General features: G+C 40.3%; 1 protein-coding gene across 1 annotated transcript in view; it reads left to right on the top strand.

Annotated features, from left to right (window-relative positions):
• The window catches only part of LOC118006357 (complement component C6-like), a 61372-nt gene extending 47291 nt beyond the window's left edge, over positions 1–14081 (top strand). Inside the window, exons 16-18 of the mRNA XM_034998978.1 lie at positions 5316–5406; positions 7777–8018; positions 13018–14081. Of these exons, the coding sequence (XP_034854869.1) occupies positions 5316–5406; positions 7777–8018; positions 13018–13193 (509 nt within the window). The 3' untranslated portion in view covers positions 13194–14081. The remainder of the gene's footprint in view (positions 1–5315; positions 5407–7776; positions 8019–13017) is intronic.
• The last annotated feature ends 927 nt before the right edge of the window (positions 14082–15008 follow it).

Genomic DNA, 15008 nt, shown 5'->3' with positions numbered 1-15008 from the left:
GGGGAGGGCCTGGTATTTGGTGTTTGTTTAAAATCTCTTCTAGCTAACCAGAATGCATGCAGAGTTGAGAACCATTGTTTTGAAGAGAGGTAAAAACTTAAAGGCACTTTTGAAACAAGTTGACTAGAGAAGGCTTCTAAATTTATATATATATATTATATATTTCATATATATGAAATATATATATTTTTATCACATATATATTTCATATTATATATTTATATATAATATATATTATATAAAATTATATTATATTATATTTATATATTATATAATATATATATTTATCACATATACATTTTATCACATATATATTTCATATTATATACTTCATAATCTTTTACAGTAGTCTTATCCCCAGTTAAAGCAAAATTTTTGCAAATCACTTTTAATTGTTCAAAATTCTCAACTTTCTATAAAAAGAACTCCTTCTTTCTTCCTTTATTTTATCACTTGCTGTAGTTAATCAATTTTCACAGTTACAGTAACAACCAGCATATATAGATTAGGAGACACACGCACTGATAAACCTGTAGCTCTGCTGGTGGGGGCAGAAACGTGAGGCTGTAAAAGAGAGTGTTGCCAAAAGAGACTGCAAGAGCCTCTTGGTCTTTTCTTGGTCTCTTGGTCTCATCACAAGAAAGAATTCAAGGACAGACCAGAGGAGCAGATGAGCGGTGTGGGCAAGTTTATTAAAGCGAAAGTCCACTCTCAGAGGAAGAACGGGCAGACTCCAGCGAGCAACTGCCCTGGATTTCTTCTGTTTACAAGCTTGTATTGTATTTTGAGTAATTGGAGGAGGAATATTCATTGCAGTAGGTGGGATCTTTCTGGGTGGCAGCCTGCTTTTTCCAGGAATCCAGGTACCACCCCTTTCCTTTCCTTATTTGGATTGATCAGAACTGTCACGGTGATTTTAGGGGCCAAGATCTTTCAAAACTACAATGTAAATGGTATAATGAGAGAAAAGTCATCTGAAGATACCGCATAACCTCAGCTTGCTGTTGCCCTAGGATTTCCTCACCACAACAACACCTCACTCCCCTTTGATGCCTAACAGGTGCCTTTCTCCTCCATCCCTGTCCTGCTCATTACTGTCTCACTGCCTACTCTAACCAGAGGAGCCCACAAACCTGGAAGGTCAACATCAGGCAACTGCCATAGAGAGGCTGGAGAAAACAGTCTGGCGAGTCAGTAACTTGGAAGACAGTTAAGGGCTTCCACTAATTCATATCTTCCAACTTTTTCAGCATGCTTTTTCAAGGCAGGTCTCATTTTTATTGAGAGAATCCTGGGAGATGTGTCTGAGATCAGATATGATTAGGCCCATTTTGCTTCTGCAAAAGCAGAAGGTATAGAGAGCCTAAGTTAAACCCAAGGTCGGGCAGTTTGGGTCAACGAGAACACTGAACAACAGCTGTACTCCTTCCCCAAGTTCACTGCCATCTGGCCTTCCATACCCTCTTCTAGGCTATCATAATGCATGAAGAAAAGGGGAAAATTTTAACCTATTAAAATAACCTTAAAACTCTTGATAAAGAGGTATCATGGAAATTTGTGACAACTTCAAGTTGATATTGTGGCTGGATTTCACTTGACCCCTGATCGGGGCGGTGGGGGGGGCGGAACCACAGGCTTCAGACAGTTAAAATCCTCTGGGCATCTTAGGTAGTATCTTCTCTATACAAATAACAGCACTGTCCACACACACACACACACCCATGATTTTGTTTGGAGAAGAAATTGAAATTATAATCCAATCTGAAAGAGAATGAGATGTTCTATATCCAGATAGAGTAAATAAACATCCTATCTCATATATTTTCTCTCCAACAACATTGGCAAAAAGATCAATGAGGGGAGTCAGAAAGAGAGAGAAAATCATCAATAAAACTGACCACTCTTTCCTCTCAGTGTGTGGGAGCTGTGAGACAGACAAAGAGGCTTTCAGGCCATCCTTAGTTAGGAAAAGATTTTTAATTATTTCAACATGAAAAAGGTCTGGCTTCCTGAGGAGATGAGATGGTACATGCCTCCATGGTTACTTTTTCCTCCTCCGAGAAACTGACACCTCCCGAAGATCCCCTCGACCCCAGCACTCCAAAGATCACAATGTTCTCATTTCCATGTCCTTCACTGACTGTGCCGGGTGGTATGGGCAGCTGACAGCCGGTTCTGACTTCCACCTGACACACTGGAGGGGGCAGGCTCCTTGCATGTGATCATTGACAACTTCCCATCAGTAGTGCCAAGTGCTTGAAAGTTGGTTCTCTTTGGAAACAATGTACAGCTGGGGGTCCTTCCCTGACCTAAGTGTGGATTTATTTCCGAAGCGCAAAGAGGTATAGCTCTACAACAAAGGAAAATAATCCCATGTCAGTGGAAAAGCTTAGTATCTGAGGCCTTCCCAGCAGCTGTAGGTCTCCATGTTCAGGAAAGTTATGGGCCCGATTTCGCCAGAAGGAATAAGGTTCCTGACAGAGAATGAGAGTAGGAAATGCTATGGAATTCATTGCTATGAAGAAAACCTGCCAATTTTTAAAATCGTTATTTTTGCCTCTAACATAAACCTCCTTCCCTCATCAAACCTTCTGCCTGGTAGGCTAAAAGGAGCAACCGTGAGCTTGGCCTCCTGTTCAGCCATTTAACGTGGCAGAATATCTAGCTATAGCTGCCTACTGCCATCCTTCGATGATTACTTGCTTCCGGAAGCCCATTGTGATTCTGTGGATTAGTCAGATTCAGTCCTGGGAAGTTTGTTTCATGCAATAGGCTCAGGAAGTCAGCTCTAGGTCCAGTTCAACCAGTCTAAATGTCCTCTGGATGGATCTTCATGTAAGCCAAAACAACCAAGACTTCCCCATCCATATAATATACCCAAGTGTTACTCCCTCTACTTTAATCTCCGTTGCTCACATACACACTATTGAGTTGCTTGTCTTAGATCAAGCCTCATTTCCTCGTGGATCTTTCCTCATATTTCTCAGTTGGGGTCTTTTGTTATATAGTCTCTGGAACCATGTTCCCTTTCTTCAAAATACCTATCACGGCCTTTATGTATAAAACCATTACTACTGGGGCCCCTGGGTGGCTCAGTCGTTGGGCGTCTGCCTTCGGCTCAGGTCATGATCCCAGGGTCCTGGGATCGAGCCCCGCATTGGGCTCCCTGCTCCACCGGGAGCCTGCTTCTCCCTCTCCCACTCCCCCTGCTTGTGTTCCGTCTCTCGCTGTGTCTCTCTCTGTCAAATAAATAAAATCTTAAAAAAAAAAAAAAACCATTACTATGATTATTTGATTGATGTCTGTTTTCACAATGTCCTTTACATTCATGCAAAACAAGGGACCACTCTTGTTTTCATTCTTTCTATGTTTTTTTTCCCACCATAACATACTAGTGCCTAGAATATCATGCAGGGATAAACAGCTCCATTTAGGAGTTGCATTACTCCATGGATTCTTCTTGTAAGAAAATCTGACTTTCGAGGCATTAGCCCAAAAGAACAATTTTCACCATCGTCACTGACATCTGTACTGCTAAAAGTAATGGATATTATTTTATCCTCATCTCCTTTGACCTCTTAGGAACATCCAACAGTGCTGACCTTCCTCTTCCTATTCTTTCTGTGGCTCCCAGTATACGACATCATCTTGTTTAGCTTCCACCTCTCTGGCTGTTGCTCTCTGTTTTTGGCAGCCTCCTGCCTGTGCTTGGACGTTAAATGTTGGAGTTCTTCAGGCTCATATCTGTCCCCTCACCTTATGCTACATTTTCCTGCTGGGGAATCTCACCCACACCCATGGCGTCAAGGAGTCCCCAAAGAATAATAACAAATTTAATTCATTAGCACAGACTTCTCCGCTGAGCTTAAACCCAAATAGCCACATTTTTATGTGTCTGTTTTGATCTAGTTTGTTTGAGTGTCTTCAAGATACCATAAATTTAGGAATGCCTGGGTGGCTCAGTCAGTTAAGCTCTGCCTTCCGCTCAGGTCATGATCCCATGATCAAGTCCCACAGCGGGCTCCTTTCGTAGCAAAGAGCCTACTTCTCCCTCTACCTGCTGCTCCCCCTGTTTGTGCACTCTGTCTCTCAAATAAATTAATTAATTAAATAAAATCTTTTTTAAAAAAGAAATTAAAGATACCATAAATTTAACATATGCAGAGAAGAACTCTTGAGTCATTACCCTTGCCTCCCTAAAACTAAGCATCTTATAATATTTTCTATTTCAGTTAAGGCACCAAAGTCTATTGTCTAATGCAAGCCAGAAACCTAAGAATCATACTTTGCAGCTCTCACAGCTTACCCACAATATGCAATTTCATCCATTTAACCTGCTAAATATGTCAGCCTTATCTACTTCTCTCCATTTCCAACTCAACATTTTGGTCCAAATTACCATCCTCTCTCACCTGAACTACTATAATCATCTCATAGATTGTCTACCCATAGCCTTCTTGGCCACCGTGCCTCTTCAGCAAATCCATTCTCCACACAGAAGCCAGAATTAATTTCTTTTTCAGAATCCAGACCTGATTTTGTCCTATGACCCCCTGTTTAAAACCCACTGAAGACTTTTCATTGTTTATAAAATAAAGGCAAAAATCTTTCAAAAGCGCTGTAAGCCCCCACACAGCCTGACACACACTCACCTCTCTGGCCTCATCTTGTTCCATGCTCTTGTTTTTCTGCACTTAAACCACACGGGCCTTCTTGCAGTTCCAGGAAAATCACATGCTGCCTCTCTTTTGAACTTCCACGCCTGATGGTTCCTCTGCTGCAAACATTTTCCCTTTCTTCTTTCCATTTTCCCAGTCCTAGCCTTCCTCACGACGTCAGTTTTCTTGATTATATGCTTTCTCTCTAATAGCACGAATAACATGAGCAATTCTATTTGTATGCGTGTGTTTGATTAATGTCACTCTGCCCTTACAAAACTCTGAGCTCTGTGAGCATAGAATCTGGGTGAAATTTTACTCAATCCACTATTTCCAGAACCTAACACAGTGCTGAGAGTATCTTAGTCGCCCAGTAAATATTTGAAGAACAAATGAACAGAAATTTCATCAATCCCATTCTCTTCAGTTCTCTGAACTTAACAGCAATTTTAGGTTGGAAAATGACAGCTCATGAGAGCTAGAAAGGACTTTTCAGATGGAATACTTCATGACAGCATATTTGGAAAAGGCAAAATGAATGCCCGGACTGCAGGTGATAAGTGAGAACTTTTCACCACTGCCTTTCCTCCTAAGTCCAAACTTGCCACTTGGAATACATGCTGTGCACTCTTCTTTACCCCTTTTCTTTCGTTTCAGATGTTTTGACAAAATTAAAGGGCCGTTGTCAACCAGGACAAAAACAGTTGGGATCTGAATGCATTTGCATGTCTCCAGAAGAAGACTGTAGGTGAGAGATGCTCTATGGACTGTATTTGGAAAATGGGAAAACCAGTCTAGTGTAACCAGCTTGACAGAGGAGCTGAGCTTCTTGGAGCACAAACACGAAACATATTAATTTTTCACATAACTAATACCCCCTGTGCTGTGTTGATTTCTTCCCCACAGGGTAGCAAGCTTTCTTAATTATCTCTCAGCCCCATTCCCTAAGTTTGCATGGCATTTGTTTATCAAGAAACTTTCAGTTTTGTTCATGAAGACCTATTCCTGTCCATAATGGGTTCTGAACCCATTATCTCAAAGCCTTCCTCTTCCCCCTACACACAGGGCAAGCTTATGACTCCAAAAGCTTAGAATAGAGACAGCAGTATGAGCACAGACTTCACACATATACACACCCCTTTGTCAGTTTATTTTTTCATGCTGGGGTAGAGAGAATGAAGAATGAAAATGATACATCCCCCTGTGACTGCCATGACTAGACAGCTATCTCCTTTTTGTTGTTCTAACTGCCTTATATTTTTTTAAGTAATCTCTACACCCAATGTGGGGATCAAACTCACAACCCCGAGATCAAGAGTCACATGTTCTTCTGACTGAGCCAGCCAGGCGCCCCTAACTGCATTTTCTTTATGTGAACAAACTGAGGACAGTCAAGGGTGCTTCTTAATTTAAGGGCTACTTGCAATTGAATTTAATTCAAAACAGTGTTAGCTGAAGATAAAATTTTGTTTCTCTATCTCACAAAATAAATGCAGAGGTAGGCAATCTAGGGCTAGTATGGCGACTCTCTCATTGCAGGTAGGACTGAGGCTCATTACTGCTCTTGTTCTACCGTCCTTAAAGTTATTTCATGGTCCGAGATCGCGCTGCAGGAGCAGGAAGGGAGAAGATCAACAATGGACATTTTCCCTCTTTTTAAGGCGAATTCTTGTAAGACCCTTCACTCACTTCCATCTCATTAACCTTTGCTTATCCATAAGGCCACATGTACTTTCAAGGGAGGCTATGAAGTGCAGTTCTTTGGCTGGATGCATAGGCCCTATGAATAAAGTTAGAGTCCTGTGACTGAGGAGGAGAAAGACTGAACATTGGGATAGGAAGACAACAGACTGTGCCCAGTTGTTACCCTTCACTTTTAACACTAAGTAACTCTCACGTTCCTCCGTGCTGCAGGGGAACAAACACTTATAGGGACTTCTTACTTATTTAGGAAAACTCTAGGGTATTTTTCCGTATAATTCCACAAATATAATTCAGCACAAAGGTGGTCCTCTCTACACCCCTCAGTCTTCACCAGAAGTGGTCCTCCGTGAAACTTCTTGCTGCTGGAGTCTCCTCATCCAGGCCTTCTGGGGAACGTGAAACACTCATAGTGCCCATTTAACGCAGAGGGAACCTTTATCTTTGCAATACCAAATTGTGAGAATGCAGACTGTCCTCTGGAACTGAGTTTCAGCTCTTCCCTACCTCTCTAGCCTCTTTCTGTAGTCCTCAGTTCTCCTTTACACAGCATTGAAGGTGTTTGTGAGAAGCAACTGGCCCCACAGCTTAAGTTCTCTGCACATAGAGAGAGGCCTTTACTTCCTGGAGATAAATTTACACACTGATGCCCTGATTGTGAACTCTAAAACTGACATCTGAGAAGAAACTCAAATTTAGAATAATCAAGGACCTTTTATCCTCTCAGCAAAAGAAGGACTGTGGCCACTGGTTACCTCTTGGGAGCAGGACCCATCATCTACTTAGGGAGATTAAGCAAGTTACCCAGGGAATGACATAAAAGCTCATGCACTCAATCACAGTACATTTGCAAAGCTATGTAATGATATAAGACTCTAGTGTTGCGATTACTGAGTATTACAGAGTTCTCAGGCAGTACAGACTACATGGACCAGTTTGACCAGGGGTTAGCTTCAAAGTGTAGCCAGGAATTGAACTGGACACACATAGGCAGAGAAGAAAGACAATGCAAAGATGATTGAGTAGAGCATGGGATGCCAGCAAAGGAGAAGTAATCTTATAATTTTCAAAAATTATTAATACAATTGTCAGGTGATAGAGATTAGGAAGGAAAGGGAAATAATTCTAGAAAGGAAAGTTAATTGGAGTCAAATTGTGGAGGATCTTGATTACCAGAATTTTAGAATTCAGACTCTGATTCAAAGACAATTGGGAAAGACCAAGATTAAGATGAAATTTTAGAAACATGAACTGCAGAGCATGTAAAATGAGATGAAGAACTGAAAGAAGAGAAGCTGGGGGCAGGGGGGAGCGGGGGAAGAAAACTGGGTGGTAAGTTTACATATTATATTGACTGCCTGCCATCTCTTTTTTTCTAGTCTTCATATATAAATATTTGCTTTCCTCTCTTGGGCAGCCATTATTCAGAAGATCTCTGTGTGTTTGATACAGACACGAGCCATTACTTTACTTCATCTGCTTGTAAGTTTTTGGCAGAGAAATGTTTAAATAATCAGCAACTCCATTTTCTACATATTGGCTCCTGCCAAGATGGTCCACAGCTAGAATGGGGTCTTGAGAGGAGAAAACTTTCATCCAATAGCACAAAGAAAGAATCCTGTGGCTATGATACCTGCTACGACTGGGAAAAATGTTCAGGTAAGCTCCAGTGGTGACCACGTACTAGAAATGCTCACACATAACCTTCATCGCAGCTAGTTCATCTTATTTGCGTTTATACTCTTTCTAAAAACAAAATAAAACAAAAACCTTAATCAAAAATAATTCCTTTACATCGTAAAAAATTTTATAAAGTTATTTAAATAGAAAGGAAAAAACATAACCCACCCACTGTTAGAAATAACTACTTTCATAATTTTAGGGTGAATCTTCCTAATTATTTTTCAATGCATATACAATCAGTACTAGCCTTAGACTCCAGTAGAAAATCACCTGTCCCAGTCTCATACTTCAGGCACCATTCCCCACCCCCAGCTTTGGAGGGCCTTCATCAGAATTGTCTAAGTTTTCCTCTGGCATTTGGGACTGGCTAGGACAATGTAGCTAGAGTACCCTGAGCCTAAACTGAATTCCTCATGGATACTAATTGCCAGAAGCATCTTCTTCAAAATTTTTTAAGTCCTCTTGCAGTGCCTGGGACTAGCCAAGGCTGGCAGTGTTAATCAGGTAGGATACTCTGAGCCCAGACTGGGGTTTCTCATGGGCTCAGGCACTGTTTCTCCCTTGTGGAACATTCTCTGACCTTATACTCCTTCTCTTTCACCATGCATGGGGTCAACAAACTGCTCCAAAGAGCTCCGGGTCTCATGCCTGTAGAGTCATCCATGGCTCAGAGCCAGACCCTCAATTCTCAGAAAGCAGCCTGGTGAGCCACCAGCCAGCAGGGTATTCTTTGCCAAGATTGCTTGAGATTGGACTGCTAGTATGGTGCTGACACTCTAATTCAGAGTGACTGTACTTGTTTATATAGAGAGGTATCTCATTTAAAAAAAAAATTTCCAGGGTCTTATATATCTCAGGGGTGGCCCTGATTATATTACAATTTTTTTTTTAAAAAGTATCATCCTTTACATCTTATTTTACATATTGCTGTTTTCACTTAATATATCATGAAACTATTTTCATGTCATTATATATTACTCTGCTACATAATTTTCAATGTCTGCCAAAGCCTATTGGACATTCTGTAATTTATTTCACTAATCGTCTGTTAAGTGTTTAGATTTTTCCCAATATTTTGCTATTACAAACAGTGCTGTAATAGACAAATCTATCACGCATAAATCTTTAATCTAAGATTATATCCTTAGGATATACCTTAGAAAATGAAATTTCTAGGTAAATATTATTTCCAAATATAAAGTCTTTGTTGGTACTGTGTATCAACTTGCTTTCCAGAAATGTTTTTACCATATTATATTTCCTATCTACAATGTATAATTAAAACCGCCTTCCATACTTTCACCAATGCTTGGAGTAATTACTCCTTTATTTCTCTGTCAATTTGATACTCAGGAAGTGGCATTACATTTCTATTTTCTGTAAGTTGCCCAATTCTGATCAGTATCAAATCATCTCATAGCTAAACTCTACTACTCATTTTTCGTTGCCGGACCAACACCATTACCCAACTGACATGTCTCTTAGAAATAATATTTGTGGGGGGCGCCTGGGTGGCTCAGTTGGTTAAGTGACTGCCTTCGGCTCAGGTCCTGATCCTGGAGTCTCGGGATCGAGTCCCGCATCGGGCTCCCTGCTCAGCGGGGAGCCTGCTTTTCCCTCTGACCCTCCCCCCTCTCATGCTCTCTCTATCTCATTCTCTCTCTCAAATAAATAAATAAAATCTTTAAAAAAAAAAAAAAAGAAAGAATATTTGTGGTAGAAAAGAGCTGAAAGTATTATGGAATATCATTTTGTATTTAAAATATAAATTTTTTCTTTGAAAATTGTAGTGTAGGAACATTATTGTCAAAAATGCACACAGAAGATAAAAGGAAACAGGATAAAATGGTCCCTGTCTGTGCTATAATAGGTAGATCAGGTATTTGGGGATGTATTTAGTTTTAGTTTCCATCCTTCCATATTTATCATGGAGAAAAGATCTTCATGGAACCTTCTATAGCAAAGAGTTTTTTTCGCTATTTTTCCACAAGTTATTCTTTTCAGATCTGTCTGAGTAGCAAATAATTTCTAGCTTACAATTTCATCAAAATCTGCCTTTACTATTAGCTCTTTGCTGTACATATATCTAAATCCTACAGTCTCCAGGAGTCTAAGTTCGTCTTAAAAAAGAACACTGAAAAGTCTGAATATTTAATCAATATTGCTCAAGTTAGCAGAATGTCTTGGGGTAGTCAAACTAATATGTGAACATTTTGTAATAAGAGATTTAAGTCATTTAAAAGATTCTTTGATCCTGCACACAATCAGAACACTGAAAGCATTTTTCCCCCTAAAGGTATGGTCTGCCTGGGCCAGTCTTCTCTAATTGGTGAGCAAAAGTCAATGTCACAGAGAAGTCTGTTCAGTAGCACTACAGAAGAGCATCAGTGTACAAATCACAGCATTTATGAAGAAAGAGAAAGCTAGAAATGAATTTTGTACCCAACCCACTCATGGCAAGTTGGGATATTATTAATTTTGAGCTGAATTGAAGGTCACCTTGGTTAAACTGTGTTCTTGATTACATTGCGTACTTTATACTCTTTTCCTTCTCTATCTAAAATGAAATAAGAGAAAGTTTAAAATGGAACTTCAAAATAACATTAAGTTCACTTTTCAAAAGTTAGAACACGAATGGCTTCTTAAGGAGCCTATTTTTATGGACACTGAATGCTTTGCCTAAATTTCAAAAATATCCACCGTCAACTAATAGAAGGGGGAAATTTATTCAGCACACATCCATTTAGTATCCAAGATGTGGAAGTCACTGTACAAGGTATGATGAAGACTCTGAAGATAAAGGAGATGTGTACCTTCCAATTGTTCATAGTAACTGAAGGAGTAACTTTTCATGATAATTGCATGAATAACTTTAATACAAGCCAGTATGTAATAAGAACTGTGAGAGAGATAAAAAATCTTCTGGCCTGGAAGGGTTTCATAAGGATGGTAGCATGAGAATTGAGTGCTGAAGGATGCATTAGTAGAGGTGGTGGGAAGGGCCTTTTGGTGCTGGTAGTCTAAAAATAATCTTGCTAAGAGCATTTAAGCCATAACCATCCTAAAAGAATGGTGACCATGGCCTTTCCAAAAGCCCAGGGAGTGGACATCCTCTCCAGAGGTGGAACAATCTTGTGTCCTTCACTAAACTCTGTTATTTACAACAATGAGCAAGACCTTCCACAACTAGCATCTTCTCTAGCTGTTGACAGAGGGTTTACAAGGGAATGCATGCTCTTTCATGAAATGTTTTCTACCAAAGACAGGAAGTCCACATGCCTATGAGTATCTCCCACTTCTTTTCCCTATTTTCTCCCATTGGTTGAGACGCATGGGAAAGAACTGATATCTGCCTAAAGAAGCTATTTCTTCATGACATCATTGCTGATTCTCAGTCTGACTCAGATATTTTGGCAATAAGAATTATCCCAGATCTATCAATACATTTCTTTTTGAATACTTACACCTATATCCCAAATTCAGAATTGAAATCAACTGATGAGGTGCGTGGGTGGCTCAGTTGGTTAAGCAACTGCCTTTGGCTCAGGTCATGATCCTGGAGTCCCGGGATCAAGTCCCACATCGGGCTCCCTCCTCAGCGGGGAGTCCGCTTTTCCCTCTGACCCTCCCTCCTCTCATGCTCTCTCTCTCTCTTTCATTCTCTCTCTCTCTCAAATAAATAAAATCTTTTAAAAAATCAGTTGATGAAGCTGAATTAATTGAGCACCTCTTTAAGAGGTAAATGGGACATAGAGATGAATGAGCTCTCAAACAAACCACTTATAACTGTCTTGAGAGAAAGACATATATGAAAAGCTAACTAACAAGAAAGTATAAAAACGTCAGATATAGTACTAACAAATTTACACTATTAAAGTTTAATTAAAACTTTAGTTAAAGTTTAGTTGGTATGGGGATAAGTTCCTATGAAATGTTTCATGGAGGACGTAAGACCTATAGAAACTGGACATGTGGGGGAAAGTAGGAGGGAGCACATCAGCGTGGCAAAAGAAGGGGATAGCACGGGCAAGAGGACAAAAACTAGAACATCACTGAGGTCTTGTTTGGGAAGCAGAGAGAGACTTACTCTACCTGGAATGGAGAAAGCAGACAAAGCAGACAAAGACAACATTGCAAAGGGATTTTGAGGTCAAACTGTAGAGGACCTTGACCTTTGATTAAAATATGTATGTGTATAAATGAACCCATATCCCTTTACTCAGAATTTATTTAATATTCTTGGCTTTGGTAAGTTTATGTCAAGTAATCATTTTAAAATGATTTCATGAATGCAAGATTTATATGAATTATGAAGTGACGGGGTGGTTTTGAAACCAGGCCTCATAAAAGAATCACCCACCCAGAAATATTCTAGAAAGAAATCAGTAACTGTGGTGTAGAGTTATGTTAAAGAATTAAGGCCTATGAGTCATTTATGATCTAAAACCTGCCTCTACCACTTACTAATTGTGGAACCATGAGCCAATCACTAAAGCTCACTAATAAGCGCATGTGTAGAATGAGCATGATAACATAGAGTTTGTATGTTTGTTATGAGGATTAAATGAAATAAAGCACGTAAAGCACTTGGCTTATTATGTGGCTTCATAGCATCTTCTCAACAGAAGGTAACTAAATGTTCTCGGTTGGTGCCAGTGAGAAATAACAGCAAGGACAGACAGAAGACATTGCAGAAAGGGATTGACGGGACGTAGTGACTGATTGGATGTGGGCAGTGAGTAAGAGGGAGGTGTCAGAGACAGCCCAACTGCTGAATCTTACTGGCTTACCAGTGCATTCTAGTATCTTCCATCCAGATGACTCCATTCAACCACAGTTGGATCTTTTGGGTCATTGCCTTTTTTCCAGCTTTCTAATACATTGCCACCAAAGTGCCTGCTGCTCTGGGGACAAACTAGGTAAAATCAAACCCCGAGGTACTGTGGTGAGTCACACTGCCTCCCTCTCGTTTCAGCCTCTGTTTCCAAATGTGTCTGCCTGTTGCCTCCCCAGTGCTCCAAGGGTAGAAGCCAACTCTACTGCGTCAAAATGGGATCGAGTGAGAAAACAGCGAGCATCTGTGAAGTAGGAGCTATACGATGTGCCAACAGGAAAGTGGAAATACTGTATCCTGGCAGGTGTTCAGCCTAAAACAATTACTGATAAACAGATTTACTGTCCAAAAATAATTCCTACAAAAGGGCATCCTCCTATAAACAGCAGACTGGCGTGCCCAGAGGTTAGACGTGAATTCTTTTGTGTTACTTTCATATAATTATTCACCCTGCCTCTCCTGCCTTAGCCTTTCCTATCCAGTTCCAACCCATGAGGTTCTGTAGTGTACACCCAGGTAACAACTCTTTCACATCAATCCAGTAAATTCTTCTGTTCACATTGCTCTAAGATGATGGGGCTTCTGAGGACCTTATGAAGCCTATAATATTAAGCATTCTCACAAATAGAATTAAGAACAAAAACCATAACTGTCTTCAATTAATCAATAAACAGAAACCTACAACAACTTGTAAAACACATTCTTGAAACCCATCCTTTCTTCATGCACTCATTCAACAGATAATTCTGAATGTCTACAATGTGCCAAGTACTGTTTAAGATGCTGGGGAATTAGCAGTGAATAAAAAGACAAAATCCTTTGCCTTCATGAAGCCCACATTCACGTGGAGGAAGACATTCAAAAAATAAAATAAGCATATAAAATATATAGTATGTTTGATGATGATAATTGCTATGGAGAAAATAAGGCAAGAAGAGGTGAGTCCCGTCATCTTATGCCAGGAAACCCTTCATAGTAATAAACATCACAGCAAGGATGATTGGAAACAAGTGGAAATTGCTTCCCTTAAGGCAGTTACTAAACTTCTGGAGTTCCATACTCTTAGGAAAAAAGATTCTCCTTGCCTCAGCTAAAGCGCATCCCAAAGCTTTTGAGCTGAAGTATGTGATGGATGGAAAATAAAATCATCAGAAAATTGTGAAGGAATAATTTTTAAATTAAATTATGTCTTCTGTGTTAGGCCATACCAAGTAGACACTCATTTCTTAGAGAGGTTAGGGTGCCATTTTATTGGTGAAGAGGAGCATCTCTGGAACAGCAGTTCTCAATACTGATGTACATCAGACTCACCTGGAGTGCTTGCTAATTAATACACATGCCTGCAAGCTGCCCCCAGTTTCTGGTTCAGTAGGTCTGGGGCGGGGCCTGAGAATTTCTAACAACTTTCCAGGTAGTACTGATCATCAGGAGTGTCACATTTTGAAAAGAGTTTAGAAATGGAGTCATCCAACAGCTCATTCTGTTTGATTCACTAACTGATCTCAAAACCTTAGCCAGCCAATCTCCAAGCCTGCGAGTGGAAGGAGATTTCCTTCCTCTAAAACTCAATGGAATCCCACTCAGTAGAAGGGGGCAGTGACGCACAGCCACCTGCAGCACCCTCATCAGGTGTGGACACATTAAATGTCACTCCTCCTCCATCTCATTCATCATAATATGTTAGCAAAATCTAAAACATCTTGCAATATCAAAGGAGAAGTAAGAGGAAGGAAAAAAACCTAGGAACAGAAACATTTTCCTGGTGTAACAACAATTGAGTGGGAATTTTTATTTTCCCAGGAGTCAGTAACCCATCTTTTCCGGTCATGCCATCCCCTCCCATCTCACAAAAGTGGTGCCATCTTGTCAGCATCATGCCTGCAGCACTCCCAAGACAAAGAGTGAGGGCAAAGAGGCACGGCCCCTTCCACTAGGTGGGAATCCCATTGAGTTTTAGAGGAAGGAAATCTCCTTCCACTCACAGGCTTGGAGATTGGCTGGTTAAGGTTTTGAGATCAGTTAGTAATTCAAATCTGAGAGCAAAAAGGCATTCAGTACTCCCATGTCCTCAACTGAATCAAGAATCTTTCCTCAGGACTGAGTTGGAGCTTCTCTCCCCAGATCTTACACCT

The sequence above is a fragment of the Mirounga leonina genome, unplaced genomic scaffold (assembly GCF_011800145.1).
Source record: "Mirounga leonina isolate KUSES-001 unplaced genomic scaffold, KU_Mleo_1.0 Mir_96, whole genome shotgun sequence".
Classification (NCBI taxonomy): domain Eukaryota; kingdom Metazoa; phylum Chordata; class Mammalia; order Carnivora; family Phocidae; genus Mirounga; species Mirounga leonina.
This window is presented reverse-complemented; position numbering and strand designations above follow the sequence as displayed.